Consider the following 15998-nt stretch of genomic DNA (forward strand, 5'->3'; position numbering starts at 1 on the left):
CGTACCACACGAAGAAACAGAATGCATCTACTTTAAAAAAAAAAATTACAGCATAACAAAAAAGTAAAAAATTTCAGATGAGCCCATTTTAAACTTTCTGCACTTTTCTTCAACAGCTCCAGTACCTATTCATGTAATAAATATTCAAAACCAATCTTTACCCTATGTTAAATAAGTTACTTCCCAATAGTTATGTCAAACGGTGTCAGCTATTGAAGTGCCCAGAGAATCTTTTAAACCAACCAATATTAAGGCTTAAACTGCAAGGAAGCCTACACAACGATCACATGAAAGAACAGGCTTTATTAGTGGAACTTTCTCCTTCACAGAATCCTTTTCTTGTTGGTATGTGAAGCTGCTTTTTGATTTTCAGCTGGCTGAACCTGGTAAGAAAAGCATTTATTAATAAATTTCATAGCATTTTAAACTCACACAGGACTTTCCAAGATCTAGAATAGCCCCCAAATCGACATATCTTACGCTGTAGGGCCCTGATCCTGCAAAAGGACCATCTGCAAGCACGGGTTCTTACTTCTGCATGAAGACCTGCTGAACTTAATACAATTCCTTGTAGGAATAAGGAGCCTTTTGCATGATCAGGTTCTCACCCAGGCAAGGTAGGGCCAGCAATATAGTATCTAGATAAGAAAAAGCTTTGAGAAATAATTGGTGAGGGGGCTAATGGAGGAATGATTCACACAAGACGAGAGCAGTAAAAGGATGGAGGGGAGTTGGTGGAGAAAGTAGGAAATGGTTCACAAGCAGGGGAGTCATTAAAGGGTGGTAGGAATGGAAGAGTAGGACAGACAGGGAAGTTAATGTGCTATGGGCTCTAGTATGTGAAGTCTAAAAGTGCTTGAAAAAATCAGATATGAAAGGATTGTTGGCAGGGTTTGTTGTAGCCGTGTCAGTCCCAGGATGGTGAGGTAATATTTTTTTATTGGACCAACTGCTGTTAGTAAGAGAGACAAGCTCTCGAGCTACACAGAGCTCTTCTTCAGGCCTGGGAACATAAAAGGAGACGATTTAGAAACTAAAACTAATTTAAAAGGTTGCATTAGCAAATGTCTGTTTGCAGAAGCTTTACCCACTGGGTCTAGATTTTAAAAAACAAAGCCAACTATTAAGACATGCCTACGGCAGCACAGAATAAGATTTTCTTCATGAGCTTGGGCAGAAGTTAGGATAGGGCATTGGACGTTACTGGACTGTGTCCTTGTGCTGATATGAACAACTGGATGAGGTGGAAAAGGATAGGACTACTAAGCTACGAAAGGCATAAGCAAGGACACAGGGTTGAGCCTGATAGATAATGAGGCCGAAAATATCATATTGCCTCTATATAAATCCATGGTACGCCCACACCTTTAATACTGTGTGCAGATGTGGTCGCCCCATCTCAAAAAAGATATATTGGAATTGGAAAAGGTTCAGAAAAGGGCAACAAAAGTGATTGGGGTATAGAACGGCTTCCATGTGAGGAAAGATTAATAAGACTGGGACTTTTCAGCTTGGAAAAGAGGCAACTAAGGGGGGATATGATAGAGGTCTATAAAATCATGAGTGATATAGAGAAAGTAAATAAGGAAGTGTTATTTACTCCTTCTCATAATACAAGAACAAGGGGCCACCAAATAAAATTAATAGGCAGCAGGTTTAAAACAAACACAAAAAAGTATTATTTCACGCAACGCACTGTCAGCCTCTGGAACTCCTTGCCAGAGGGTGTTGTGAAGGCCAATACTATAACGGGGTTAAAAAGGGATCTAGATAGATTTATGGAAGATAGGTCCCTCAATGGCTATTAGCCAGGATGGGCAGGAATGGTGTCCCTAGCCTCTGTTTGCCAGAAGTTGGGAATGGGCGACAGGGGATGGATCACTTGATGAAAACCTGTCTGTTCATTCCCTTTGGGACACCTGCCATTGGCCACTGTCAGAGGACAGGATACTGGGATTGACGGACCTTTGATCTGACCCAGTGTGGCCGTTCTTATGAGCCAGTTACCCAGTAAACAAACACTCATTATAAGTAGGATTGGCAGAGTTTGACTTTTTAATGTTTTTTTATAATTTTGACAGATGTTTGATACAAATTTAAAAAATGCTGAAAAATAATTTTACTTGTTGGGAATTCTTGGCAGGTGGTCATCAATTATTTAATGACAGCAGATATTGAGACTCAAAACATTAACGCTTTATAACTATAAAACACACCATGTCAACATTTGCAAGGTAAATATCCTTAAAACAAATGCTAGTCAGTTCTCAAAGCAGCATTTTTCTTACCTAGCCTATCTGTACATTTAGATTGATGGAAATACACACACAAACCAGTGCAAAGTAAGACAAATTGACATTTACCGACAAAATCTAAACCTTTCAAGCCTAATTATAATGTGCAAGTCAAATTTTAACATTTAAACATTAAATATTAAGGAAAATTTATTAAATGAATGTAACCAACCCTTCATGTTTACACCGGGCCAGTGGGAAATGCAAACCAAACAACTGATAGTAATGCTGCAAAGTATATTACTAACATGGCAGTTTATATGAAATGTACATACAATAGCACAGTACTACGTACCACAGGGCACTTAATGTAAACAGATTTTACTTACTTCTAGGTTTCCTCTAGCCTTCTTTAAAACATCATGGGTTAAAGCCACTGCAACGAGAGAGTATAGATTAGAGACAATACTACTTAGCACTTACACGTCTTTCTTTGCATTTATGAGGGATAGCTCAGTGATTTGAGAATTGGCCTGCTAAACCCAGGGTTTTGAGTTCAATCCTTGAGGGAGACATTATGGGGATCCGGGGCAAAAATCTGTCTGGGGATTGGTCCTGCTTTGAGCAGGGGGTTGGACTAGATACCTCCTGAGGTCCCTTCCAACCCTGATATTCTATGATTCTCTATGATACACACCAAAACCTACAACATGGGCAAATGACCCAGCCCATCAAGGCTAATAATCCACCTTTTTCCCCTGGCCACTTCAATCTAGTTATCAAAACCTAGGAGAACTGACATCCCTTGATGATATAAAGTGTTTTACAAACACCGAGTAAGCTTACAACGACCCTGGGATGTGGGTATAATTTCATAAACAGTACACAGCAGCTAAGTGACTTGCCCAAAACCACAGGGGCAGAGCTAGAACTCATGATTGCCTATTTCCCAGGCCTGTGCTCAGTCCACCCGTCTATTCTGCCTGTCGGATATACAGAACAAAAGGATGAAAGCTTTTAAAATACTCCCCCCATAACAAGGACTAACCGTGTAACAACATGTATATTGCAACACTGTATTTAAGCATTATTATTTTGCACCGTAGATGTGCATCGCCCTCTACACTACTGATAACATGGATTCCCTGCCCCAAGAAGCTTATGATGTAAGGGCTTAATGCAGGCCCCATGGAAGTCAAAGTCTATGGAGAGGGGAGATGGAGCATGACCCAATTAAAATCAGTTCTATGAGACACAGGGAAGATATTGGGAGGGGCGGGGGGAAGGACAGATGGCAAAATATGTACGCCAGCTCCTCCAGCACGAAGGAACTGGCAGTTCAAGGACACGACTTCCTATATACCCCCTGGAGAAATCATGCAAGAGTGGCTTGTTCTGAAGGGTTCCAAGTTTTTATCTATTAATCTGGTTAGTTAGCCCCTGAGAGAGAAAAAGACCTAAGAATGGGGTGGGGGTTGTTTGTATAAAGAACTGAGCTTTGAAATGCCAGGTTAAAAATGTGATTCTCTGAGCTCTTGGCTCAACTGCTCAAAAATACTGTTCAAGCAGCAATTTACTATTCCAGTCTTAAAAAAAAAAATAAACAATTTAGGCATAATAAAGATTTTTCATTACAATAATAAGAACCCACCAACTCCAAGGATACAGCTGACATGAGATAATTATAGCCCTGGCAGATTACAGCAATTTGGCTCTGCATTGTTACATGTTCAGATGAGGTTTATCAGCAGAGTTCTCTCATCCTAAGAATGTGTAAGAGAGGCCATGAGAATGTGCCTCGAAACATATTTAGGAATACTCAGGCTAATAGTGCTAGGGGACTTGAAGCAGACTGTAGACTTTTAGGGGTGTTCCCCAGCTAGCAGGAATTTGGATTGCGGAGAATGAGATGGAAGGCAAGGTCCCCCACTTTGATCCCTGTGATTTCTTGCTCTTTAAAACAGGAATATTTAGCAGCTTCCCCTGATTCACCTATCTTCCTTTATGCATGGTCAGGAGTTTGTGGAGAGATGCAATTTAGAAACATTTCTGAAATTGCTCTAAAAGGCAACGGTAACTTGACATCCATAATTCCCATAATCAATTAAACTTACAGAAAATTGTATCAAGGTCCCTTTGTGTAACACGGTGCTCTCTTCTCATAAAGCACTGTTAGTAAATTCATTTTACCTGACAAAACTAGATTTTTCCAAATCAAAAATATTAAATTCCATACATGGTCAGAATTTAGAGTATATGAAAGTAATAGTGAAGCTGCTACTAGCCAGGCAGCATTTTGCATCAGGATATTTTAAGAACATCGTGGCTCCATTTTATCAAGATCTAATTCAGAACAGGTTGTGAACTGTTTGGATGTGTTTGGGGGGGGTGGGGGGAGCTGTGTGGTTGGGTTAGCCCCAAATCTGCACTGTTATACACCCAATGTAACCACACTACACTGTGTAAAAGTCATTGGAACACAGGAACTACCATCCTGAATAAGAGAGACTCCATCCCAAGGATATTTTTTAAACAGACAAAATAAACTAACTCTAGAATTCTTTTTTAAATCATAAATTGAGCTATTTAACTTCCAAAAAATTGAACAAAACAGAAATTTGGATTGAATAAAACGAATTTTAATGTCATTTGTTACAATGACACTTCTGAAAAGACTGGTCTAAACACAGCCTATAAATACTGAGCTGCAGGAAAAAGATGCATGTAATTTTTTTTTTTAAATGTTTGCGGTTTTGGAGCAGAACAACATTTCATTTCAATGATTTGAATAACTCATGGTATTGATGTAAGGCCATTTCATTCACATTTAGCTGATGATATAGAACATTTTAAATTCTAGATTAGTTACTCAAAAGAACATATATGTCATGCTGGAAGAGACCTGTGAGCCATCTAGTCCATGATGCACCAAAATGTACTATAATATAGCAGAGAGAGAGGGGAGAAGTGGCTCCTTCCAGATCCCTGCTGGTGAATAGATGAGGTCCTGAAGCAGAAGGGTTGTAGCCCATAGCATGTTCACCTTGCATTGCATGGCTAGCAGATGCAATCTGACTCTGCCAATGAAAGTGTATCTTGGGACTAGATGGGTTCCTCACCAATCAGACCATTGGTGAGTAACACCTAAACTTCTTTGCTTTAACTTACACATTTAAAAAATCCCATAAAATTGTTGTAAAGGTAAATCCTTTCTACAATTTTGTAGCTTTATCAAATGCACTAGTGTGTGCACATGGGACTACAATTTTCTTAAGCCAAAAGTCTCCTTCCCTAACCTTAACCCTTCCCTATTGCCAATCAATGAGAGTTGTCAAAAGAGAATCATTTAGTGGCTTGGGGATAGTGGGGCTTAAAGAACAAGTGGCAGGAGGAGGAGCCCCCCTGTTGTAAAGGGATGAGCAGAGTGGGACTGCCAGCTTCTCGTGAAGGCTTGTTATTGCCAATTCACTGAGAGAAGGGGGAGGGAGCAGGTGGGGAAGTGGCAGGCATAAAACAAACAAAAAACAGCGAAGACTGTAAGCCAGTAACCACAGGTCAGAGTTAAGGGTGTTGTAGTGGAGGTTAGTTTGGGTGGTGAATGGCGCACATGAGTTAAATAGGGCTGGTTAAAGATTGTGCTTGATATAAATTGTTTAGTTGCTTTGTAGTGCATCTGCCATACCTGTACATTTCCTGGTTTTGAATGTTTGAGTTTGTGGCTGTACTTGTGTAATAGTTAAGGTTCCTGAACGGTGTGATTTTGTGTTGGAACTGGACTGTGTTTAGCGTTTGATACAACTACAGAATATGCAGTTCTGACAAATTTTTGGAAGCTACATTAAAAGCGGGTGATTTAATTCATATTTCGTATAAGTCTCTGGACATGGCTGTTAAGAATGAAATTACATTTTACAGCCTGTCCTAGTTTTTCCCATCAGGACTGCCATGCTTAGTAGTAAGCTCCCCATCCTCATGCTACTGAGTCCTCTTCAATTCTTCTGCAATCCTCTAATACAGTCTAGAGAGTTGACATCTCTTCCCATGATGTTCCACATGGTCAATTCTGCTGCTTGTGGCACCTCTCTTTGACTAGCAACTCTATTCCCAGCTACTGTGATAGATGTGCAACAGGTAAACACACCAGAAAACTCTCAATAATTCCAAGTTTACTAGGACTCTGGTAGCATCACTATTTTGAGAGGTAAAGGGCCACAGAAATGTAATGAACTAGAGAAAACATTGCTTCCCCTTAATAGACAGTCCTTGCAGATAGGAAACTGGTACATTAAATGAAGTCACTCAACAGATTTGTTTTGACATTGAGGATCATACAACAATAGGTTATGGGTGAAATTTCACCCCATTACAACAGGCCTGCACAAGTCCCCTGCATGACACTTAAGTTAGGGGAGTGACATAGCACATAGAGCTATATGCCGGCCTGCCTTATGCCCTGGGATGAATTTCTTCCTCACGGAACAAAGCCTCAAGCTTTAGATAGCATATACTTTGGAGTCCAGGAAGTATTTAACACTAGCTATTAAATATATTCAACAGCCCTTCAACAGGAGTAGTGTCACACTAAAAACAGTTTCTTTGTTCATTTCATTTCAGTTAGTTAACCGGCTACAGAAATAAAACAGAAGGTACTGAGGAACTAATAACAGATCATTCACTAACACTGATCAATGATGACTTTCTCCATGTTTTCCTTCAGCTGGTTCGTAGAGTGCAAGCGTTTGACAGTACTATGTAGCTTCTTCTCCTGCTCAGACAATTTCTTATGGAGTCGAAGTATTTCTGCTTTCATTCCTTCATCCTAAATTGAAAGAAGAAAATAATGACTTCAGAATTCTTATATAAATTACAGCATATTGTTACCTGCTAAACGATTTAGTGAAAGAGCCTTGAAACTTCTTCATAGAGTGTCTCACAGCCACCTCCCATCCCAATCTCAACTATACCATCTGTAACCACACGACATTTAAGAGGCAACTAGAGCAACTGCTTGCACAGAAAACTAAGTTGAGGAAAGTATTTGTGCATTTTTAGTTGTCTTTAATGCAATTAATGTTTTAACCTTTGGGGAAAAGGCTAACACCGCTGTCTACTTCTGCTCTTTATTTAATCTTCCATTCTCATCAGTTCTTTTGCTCTCCACTGGAAACTATAAGGCAAGTCAATACCATGTGACCGGCAAGTGCTCAAAAGGCTACAAGTAGTCCGTGGAGCACAGTCTACTGTGTACTACTGCTTTCCTTTATATATAAATGGTTTTTAATCAGAGGATCTGAATGCATCATAACAGTGACAGGAGCAGTGTGACTGCAAGATTAGTTTACAATCTGTCCTGTTTATTTAAAGGCTTTATTTCCATCATCTTGGTGCGATTATTACCTTTTGGGACAGGGCTACTAAACAGAACGCCAAGGTCACTTGCCAGTGTCACTGCTCTGGATCCTTGCACAAACTCCAGCTCTAAGTACAAGCAATACTCGCATTATGGGTCACTTGGTGAACTTTGTTTTATGTTTCTTGGAATTCTCCTCCAGCATTTTGCTCCTCAGCGGCATTGATCACTCACCACAGCTCCTGCAGGATCACACGAGGTGTTGGGTGCTCAGTGCCCTTTAGGATCAAACACAGAGGGCCAAATTTTCCAAAAGAGCTCACCTCCCATGTAGGCACCAAAGTAAGTGGCCAGATTTCCAAGAGAACTCAGCATGTTGGGTCAGGAGCTGTCTTGGAAATCTGGCCTCTATTCAGGTGCCCACCTGGAAGCTGAGCTCTCTTGAACATATGGGGACAGATTTTGAGCAGGCCTTGATCTTTATCACCATGGTTTGGATGTGCATGCAAATGAAGTTTTTTCTGTATTTGGTGTATTTTGAGAGACAGTGTTGTATGTATATAGTATGTGAATTTGTCTATACATGTGCAGAAATATACATGTATGTTCAGACAAGTATGCACATGTGTTGCAGTACAGACTGATACATGACAGACTGGCTGACCACACACACCCACACACCAAACACAACATTTAAATACACATGGTACTAGCTAAGTTACACACCCCTTGAAGGCTTTCTGATATCATCACTAACTACAGGATCACAACTCAAGTGATATACTGGAGAGCACAGTTTACATTTGTTTATAATTTTTTGAAAGATAGTGCAACATTTTAACAAAAGAATGTTATTAAAAGAACCTTTGCCTTCCAACACATTTATTTTTAGCAATGTTCTGTCTCTCTCTCTCTCACGCGCGCACACACAAAACATTCAGGAGAAAAAAAATTAGATTTTAAAGCCACAATTTGGTTTTTAGCTTGGAACAGTTCAATGTTGAGTGGTGATATTGTGACACGTATCTATGCATTCCGTTTACGTTAGTTCCATAGTGCACGATTTCCACTGTGCAATCCTTTTCAGTTAAAAAGATTATAAAAGTTGTTTTGGGGTTTTGTTGCACTTTAAAAAATGTTCTGTTTTACAGATCAGATGTCACAGTGATGAAGGTGAAACATAGCCCTCTGATTACATCAAAGCCATGAGATAGAGAGCTTATCATTAACTGGAAAGGAGATTCTTACTGTGTTACTATAATATATAAATCAGACTGAGTATGGGCCGATAATGGGGTGGCCAAATTTTTTCCAGCTGAAAGTCCATTTGCCTGGAACCCAAGGATAACATGTAATTTGTATAAAATAGAGCAGATGATAGCTCTGATCTTACTATGGATCTCCCCCCCCCCCGTGGGGTGACTGCAGTCCACAGCATGCAATGCTTCATTTTGATCTAAGTAGAGTTGGCTCAGATCATGAGGCTATCACACATTGGTCTTAAAGTCTTCATAGGCTACAGCTGCATATTGAAGGTGAATGTGGCCACAGGCTGCAGCTTACCCATACCTGGTTTATAACCTTCAAAATAACTTCATGATTCATATATGACCATGTTATGTAACTTTCAGAACAACCTCTGAATGATTCATTGCTTTTGCCTTCACACTGAAACAACATTGTACCTGACTGCAGTGAGTAGTACTGTGGACAACTTTCATAGGAAGTGAAACTCTCCAGAGAAGTTTCAATAAACGTGCAGCCTCTTCTAAATTCTGCTGTACCGTGTGAATGTTTGCAGAAAAGTTATTCAGTGATTCCTGGTCGGGAACCTGTATAGTAGGATTAGAAACATGATATATTTATCTTTAAAAGATTATGAAAATGTAGGTTTTAATTAAAGGTATAAATCCAGTAGCTATGAATTTCATATTTAAGATGAAGAACAAAGCTATTGTGTGCCAGGATAAACTAATTTAATAGTTGAGCGAGAGTGCTGAATTATACATTTTTCAAAAATGGGGGGGAAGGGATTTATCCTAATCAATAATAGTGATTAATAATGGGCTACATTTAGTGCATTTGCTATGATGTGGAAAATACTTGGCCTCCCCTCTCTTTTCCTCCCCGATTTGCATTTCATGGCATGCAATTTGAAAGTCAAATGACTCCAGACATCAATTTAAGCAATATAGATGTTTCTTCCTTAGCAGACCCTTTAAACTGTTCCATTTAATGCTAAAATAACTAACAGGGCACATATAAAATGTCTTCCTCAGCTGACAGATGAGAAAACCAAATTGACAAAAATGCATAGATGCGAAATAAAGGGAAGAGAGGAGGGAAAGAATGCATGGGGAGCAAATGAATTACCAAAGTGATGGCAAAGTGGGGGAAGTGGGAGAAAAGCATTTGTTCTGCCTTCCCACATCCAGCATGCCCCGTGAATGCTTATTTAGCATTGTTATCTAACAACAAGCCTCCTGTCATGTAAAATATCCCATTTGCTAAGTAGTTTGAAACTTGAGAGATGTAAAGCTTGGTGGTAGACTGCAAATTGTGAAACTTATTGCTTTTATCTTTACGCCAACAAAACAAGTTACAATCATGCTGGGAGATTATTTCTTCAGTCATTATTAGTATCTTAACTAGGTCATCTGAAAATGTGAGAAACTTCAGAGAGTCTGAAGTGTCATGCAGACATCGCTATAGCGTATAGGCACACATACAATGCCTGAAAAAATGTTCAGAATTATTATGGGCTCTACAGTCAATGTCTTTGCTAATATGAAACTGGTAAAGAGAAGCTCTGCAATTTTAACATGATATAATTATCCCCCCATTTTTTAAAGACCAGCAGGGATTTTTCTACAACCTTAACATAGGTAGTCTATTAACTGAATCTAGTAACGGATATGAACAGTGTCCAAGATTCTACATAGTCAATCAAGCACCCTTTCTTCTTTTGAATAAAAGGGAAAGTGGTGAAAAACTCAATACAACATATTCCTCCTACAATACATCAAACCAAGCATTTTGATTACTTAAGGAAAAAGCATAATAGATTATTATATCTAGGAGTATAGCCCATACATGATGACTCCATATCAGTATGCTACAACTGGAAGCCTGATGAGTATACAGTACAGTGTGTCTTGAAAGCTGAAACTTGACCGGTTGGGAAATTCCCAAGTTGTTAGACTAGCTGCTGATTTCCCACCTATAGTCAACTGACAACCCCCCCCCAAAAAGGGGGGGGAGATACTGTTTATTCAAAAATCGATTTCACTTAGTAAGTGACAACGACCACTAATATGTATCCATCACAATTGCATGGAGTCATTACAGGGCAGAGTTTAAGGCAATCAACTTTAATTTTGCATTTCTGTACTTTGACAAGTTTGGATTTCGTTTAAATTAACTTACATCTGAATTCCCTGAGTTTGTAATACTCTGTTTCGGAATAATTACAAAATCCCAATGGGGAACCTAAACACCTAAGGAGTCATGGTTGAGCCACGAAACTGGGGCTTGAATTTCCACATTCAACTTTTCTTTTCTGTTGAAATTTTCAAAACTAACCGTTCCAATTATTTCAAAACAAAACGTTCAGATTTTCCTCTCCCCAGGGATTTTGAAAATTCTACTTATTGTTTTGAAATTTCCTGCGGAAAGGAAAGTCTGACTTTCAACCAGTTCTACTTTCCACTTTAACTCCTTTTTAACAGTTTGTCTTCATGTTTTCATTATCTGATTTCTGATAGGATTTATTACATTGGAAATATAATAAATCCTAACTTCTATTTTGAAGCAGTAGTTTCACCTGTGAGAGAGAGAGGTTAAAACCCATTTAGAGTCACCGATAAAAATGAGATTGTTCACTCAGGACTAGGAGGAGATCACTTGTCCACATCTCATTAAATCAGCATGCAACTGACCGTCTGTGTTCAGAAGGGACCTAGGAGTAGTACATGTCAGGGCTGAGGTGCTTTGGCAGAGTTGTTCAGGGAAGCTCATTTATCTGATCTATACATTTTACAACACTAGGCAAATTCATTTCCCCCGTTCATTCTCAATGTGCACCTTTACTCCAGGTTCCAGGTTTTTCATCCCAGTGATCTCTCTAAGAGGAGCCTCCATTTCAGATACCAGCTTTTGCCCTTCTGAGATCTGCTTCCGAAGAGCATTATAATCCTCAATCAAGCCAAGGATATGGCGTCCATTTTTGTCTGCCCACATACGATGACCGGGAACAAGACGAGGGGTGCATGATGTGCCAGTGGATGAGCTGCTACTGCACCGCGAAGAGCTGTCTAAATCTTTAGCTGCTAGTTGTGTCTCTAAAGTGGGAGGAAAATAAGTTTAACTTAATTTTTCAAGCCTGATCCTTTCAAAATGTGAAAGTAATTTATACTGCACTCAATCTCAAAAGGCAAACCTGGGATACAGAACATCTGCTTGTTTATGATGTTCTTGTCCTTGGGTGTACCTGCTTTTCCTGGTGATGCGCCATGTCCACAATTTTGTAATTCACCTACATTACTGCTTGGAGCAGAGAATTTGTGACCAATCTTAATACATCCAGAGCAGAAAGAAAGAGAGTGCAGCAGTAAGCAGGTAACACACTTTCAGTAGAAAGTTCTCATTGGTCCTACTCCCCAAATCTGAGTCTTTCAGCAGCAGGAGTCCCCGTCAAGCGGAGCTCTCAGTATTCAAGGCATGCATATATTTATTTCTCTAGCACACAATCTCTAGGTACCTCTCAAAATCTAATCACTGGAAATGCATCAGTAAAATATTCTCATCCAATCAACAATTACAAACCTCTCACTGACGCGCCACAAAAAATAAAACGCTCTGCCCTGCCATCATAAGATCATCCCTCTTCTCCCCCCCGCCCCAATGCCTGTGAGAAAAGAGAGCCGCTGGAGAGCATGGCCAGAAGGCTAAGAAATCCAGCCCTTGGCACAGAGCCTTCAGACACTGCCCTGTCTGCACTCAAATAACCCACATCTCGATCCTTCCCTCCCACCCCTCCAGTCTCAGCTGCGGCAGTATGGCGTCTCAGATAAGCAGGTCTCTAATCATTCAGGCTGATATTAGTCAAGACCAGCATCTAGGACCTAGAAATTTATCTAGGACCAGTGCACTTGTTGGTGTTATCGGCTCCCTGCACGACCTACAATATTGTTCAGCAAGTGAGCAGCAACATTTCGCACCCACTTAAGCTTCTGAGTGGCCCCAAGCGGGCAGGCCCATGTAGAAAATGTTACAGTAGTCTAGGTGCTGACAGCACGCAGGGAAGACCCTGCACGGAATTAACATACTGGTTCTGCTGCATTCAGGGTCTTCCTCACCTGGGGGTGGAATAAAATCTGCCACTGTCTTTTCTCATAGGTGTTTGGGGAGGTTGCGGGGATGACGTCCAGTCCATAAGTCAGTGAGAGGTTTGTAATTGTTGAGTGGATGATAATCTCTGTATCTTATACAGAGTACAAGTAAGATTGGGCTAGATAGGCCCACATGGGTGCGTGTGTGTGTAGAGCCCTACTGCTTCAGAAACTCTCCCAATCCCCCCGGGGCTGGTGTAACCTGCTTTCTGTAGTGCAGCGGGGCGTTTAGGCAGCCTAGTATGAGGGAAGTTCATTCCTCGCCTCTTTATTGGGTCACCATGCCCGCAGGGCACTAAGGGAAACAGTCTGTGCTCTCCTAAGTGCAGGGTCCATGAGGGATATAGAGGAGCCAGGATCCTTGTGCCTTCTGTACCCTCTGTGTAAAACACTTCACTATATTGTCCCCTGAATTCTGATTTGTTACCATGCTATCACTGAATATCAGTGCAAATAAAGATACAATACTCCTCAAGGTATAAAGGGGACAGCTGATTTATACAAAGACCAGCCAGTGCACTTACTGATCATTCTTGAGTAATGCACAGCCACCTCTAGCAAATGCTCTAGAGCTGTGCATTAAATAAAGAACCCCCCGGTAAGCAAAATTTATGGAAACTTAACCTAGTCATCCTTCCATTCCAGAGATCATCTGCAAACCTTTTTCTGAATGAAAAGGAACTGACAGTTAGAGACGAACAGACAGTGTTCGTTTCACCTCTGCATGCACTAATAACTCTAAAAGGGAAGAGATTTGAAAAGCTGATGGACAGCTCCCAAATAACGTAGTTAATGTCTTATAAGGCTTTAGGAGAAAGAGGCATCTTTGAAGAACAAGGCACAGGTTGCTATACAGTGTTATGAAAGCAAGTACTGCACAGTACCGTTCATTCCTGTATAATGCTGTGAATCTCGTTTTAAAAGGTAGCTGATATTCACAGCTGACACTGAGGCCGCTTCTTCTCTCTTTTCTTTTGAAAGCTGCTCCTCCAATTTTTCATGCAAAGTCTTGTTTGTCTCTATGCTTCTTTCAAGCTGCACTCGCAAACTCTGTATTTCAGTCAATAGTTCATGTAAGTCAAGTGGATTATTTTGATCTTTTCGGAATTCTTCATGTCCAGGATCCAAGCTGTCTTTAAAAGAAGCACTTAACATTGTTACCAATTAAAATAACGTTAGACATTATCAAAATGCTTAGCAAGTAAATTACAGCCAGCTTTATTCTCAATATTAAGAATTAACTACAAACAGTATTAAGATAGTGGTTTGACCAAAAAAAAAAAAAAAGGAAATCTTAATTGCTTCTACCCTCAAACAATTTAATAAGAGCTGAAAATTATTTTTCACTTTGTCCATAAAAGCTAATAAGTAGCACACCAAAAGCAAGATGATGCATAATAAGAGACTAGAATGGAAAGGATTTATAAAATCTGAAGTGCATTAATGCACAGTCGGGGGGGAAGAAAAAAAAGGAATGGGTAATCTTGGCATGAAGAGAAGGGATGGAGTACAATTGATAGTTTTATTTCACACAAGGGACAAAGGGAATTGTGATCACCTGGCAACCAGAGGAACCAACCTGAAACTGATAAACTCTTAGGGCACTGTTCTTCCCTTTCATAGCACGGGCAAAGCACAAAAAGGGCTTCCTGCACTCTAAGATCCAAAAAGGTTCTCCACCCATCAGGAAGGGGTTTGCAGCTGCATGAGGAGGAAGTTTGCTGTGATCCTCTAATTACATGGATGTTGCAAGTTCTGCAGAGACATTTAGTTCTATCCTTGAGTCAACCCTTCTAGATTTCTCCCTTTGTCTCTTTGCAACTGGGATCTTCTGCTGCAGCTGGGCACTAAACCAAACTATAAAGGGGATTCCAGTTAACATAGCAAGGAACAGCATTAATTTCTGCAAGGATTTCCGTTGGATTCTGAAGGAAGCGTGCCATGAAAATCGGGGCTGTTCCGCACCTCCACCAATGTGAGGTTCATTCAGAAGGGTTTCTGCCCCCTTGCTCCTGGAAGGTGGAAGATGCAGACAGGTAGGTTTCATTCCCTTCCCCTACAGCTTTCATAAGCACAAGTGGGCAGGGATTCAATTTTACACACCATTCAAAGGATAGTACCTCCAGCAGCACACTGTCCCTGACACAATGTAGGAGATGTTCTCTTAATACTGACTCTGAGGGAAGAGCGCCACTTGCTACTAAGGCTTTGTCTACACTGCCAACTGAACGACAAAACTTTTGTCGTTCACAGGTGCTTAAAAAAGCTCCCCTCCCATCCCAAAAGACAAAAGTTTTGCGTGGGAAGTGGCACTGTAAACGTCTCGGTGTCAGCAGGAGCATTCTCCTGTCGACATTGCGAACCCCGCTCGTAGGGGGTGGAAGTATTTTGTCGGCAAAAGTGCCAAACAAACAGTGTTTACCCTGCCTGACTTTTAGCCACACAGCCGCGTAGCTAAAAGCTGTGTAGTGTAGACAAAGCCTCAACTACCAACAGAAGCTGACTGAGGAGATATTTGAGCCACTAGCGATTATCTTTGAGAAGTCATGGAAGATGGGAGAGATTCCAGAAGACTGGAAAAGGGCAAATATAGTGCCCGTCTATAAAAAGGGAAATAAAGACAACCCAGGAAATTACAGTCCAGTCATCTTAACTTCTGTACCTGGAAAGATAATGGAGCGAATAATTAAGCAATCAATTTGCAAACATCTAGAAGGTAATAAGGTAAGTAACAGTCAGCATGGATTTGTCAAAAACAAATTGTGTCAAACCAACCTGATAGCCTTCTTTGACAGGGTAACAAGCCTTGTGGATGAGGGGAAGCGGTAGACGTGGTATTATCTTGACTTTAGTAAAGCTTTTGATACTGTCGCGCATGACCTTCTCATAAACAAACTAGGGAAATGCAACCTAGATGGAGCTACTATAAGGTGGGTGCAAAACTGGTTGGAAAACCATTTCCAGAGAGTAGTTACCAGTGTCCAAGGTTACGCTGGAAGGGCATAACCAGTGGGGTCCCACAGG

General features: G+C 40.5%; 1 protein-coding gene across 4 annotated transcripts in view; it reads right to left on the reverse strand.

Moving 5' to 3' along the window:
• Window positions 1-283: 283 nt before the first annotated feature.
• The window catches only part of CDK5RAP2 (CDK5 regulatory subunit associated protein 2), a 99031-nt gene continuing 83316 nt past the window's right edge, over window positions 284-15998 (reverse strand). For all 4 annotated transcript variants that reach the window (XM_039506079.1, XM_039506078.1, XM_039506080.1 and 1 more), the window contains exons 33-38: window positions 13859-14107; window positions 11668-11924; window positions 9270-9416; window positions 6915-7053; window positions 2624-2670; window positions 284-383 (exon numbers count right to left, since the gene is read on the reverse strand). In XM_039506079.1, the coding sequence (XP_039362013.1) occupies window positions 324-383; window positions 2624-2670; window positions 6915-7053; window positions 9270-9416; window positions 11668-11924; window positions 13859-14107 (899 nt within the window). In that variant the 3' untranslated portion in view covers window positions 284-323. The remainder of the gene's footprint in view (window positions 384-2623; window positions 2671-6914; window positions 7054-9269; window positions 9417-11667; window positions 11925-13858; window positions 14108-15998) is intronic.

This window comes from Mauremys reevesii, linkage group 19 (genome assembly GCF_016161935.1).
Source record: "Mauremys reevesii isolate NIE-2019 linkage group 19, ASM1616193v1, whole genome shotgun sequence".
Taxonomy (NCBI): Eukaryota; Metazoa; Chordata; order Testudines; family Geoemydidae; genus Mauremys; species Mauremys reevesii.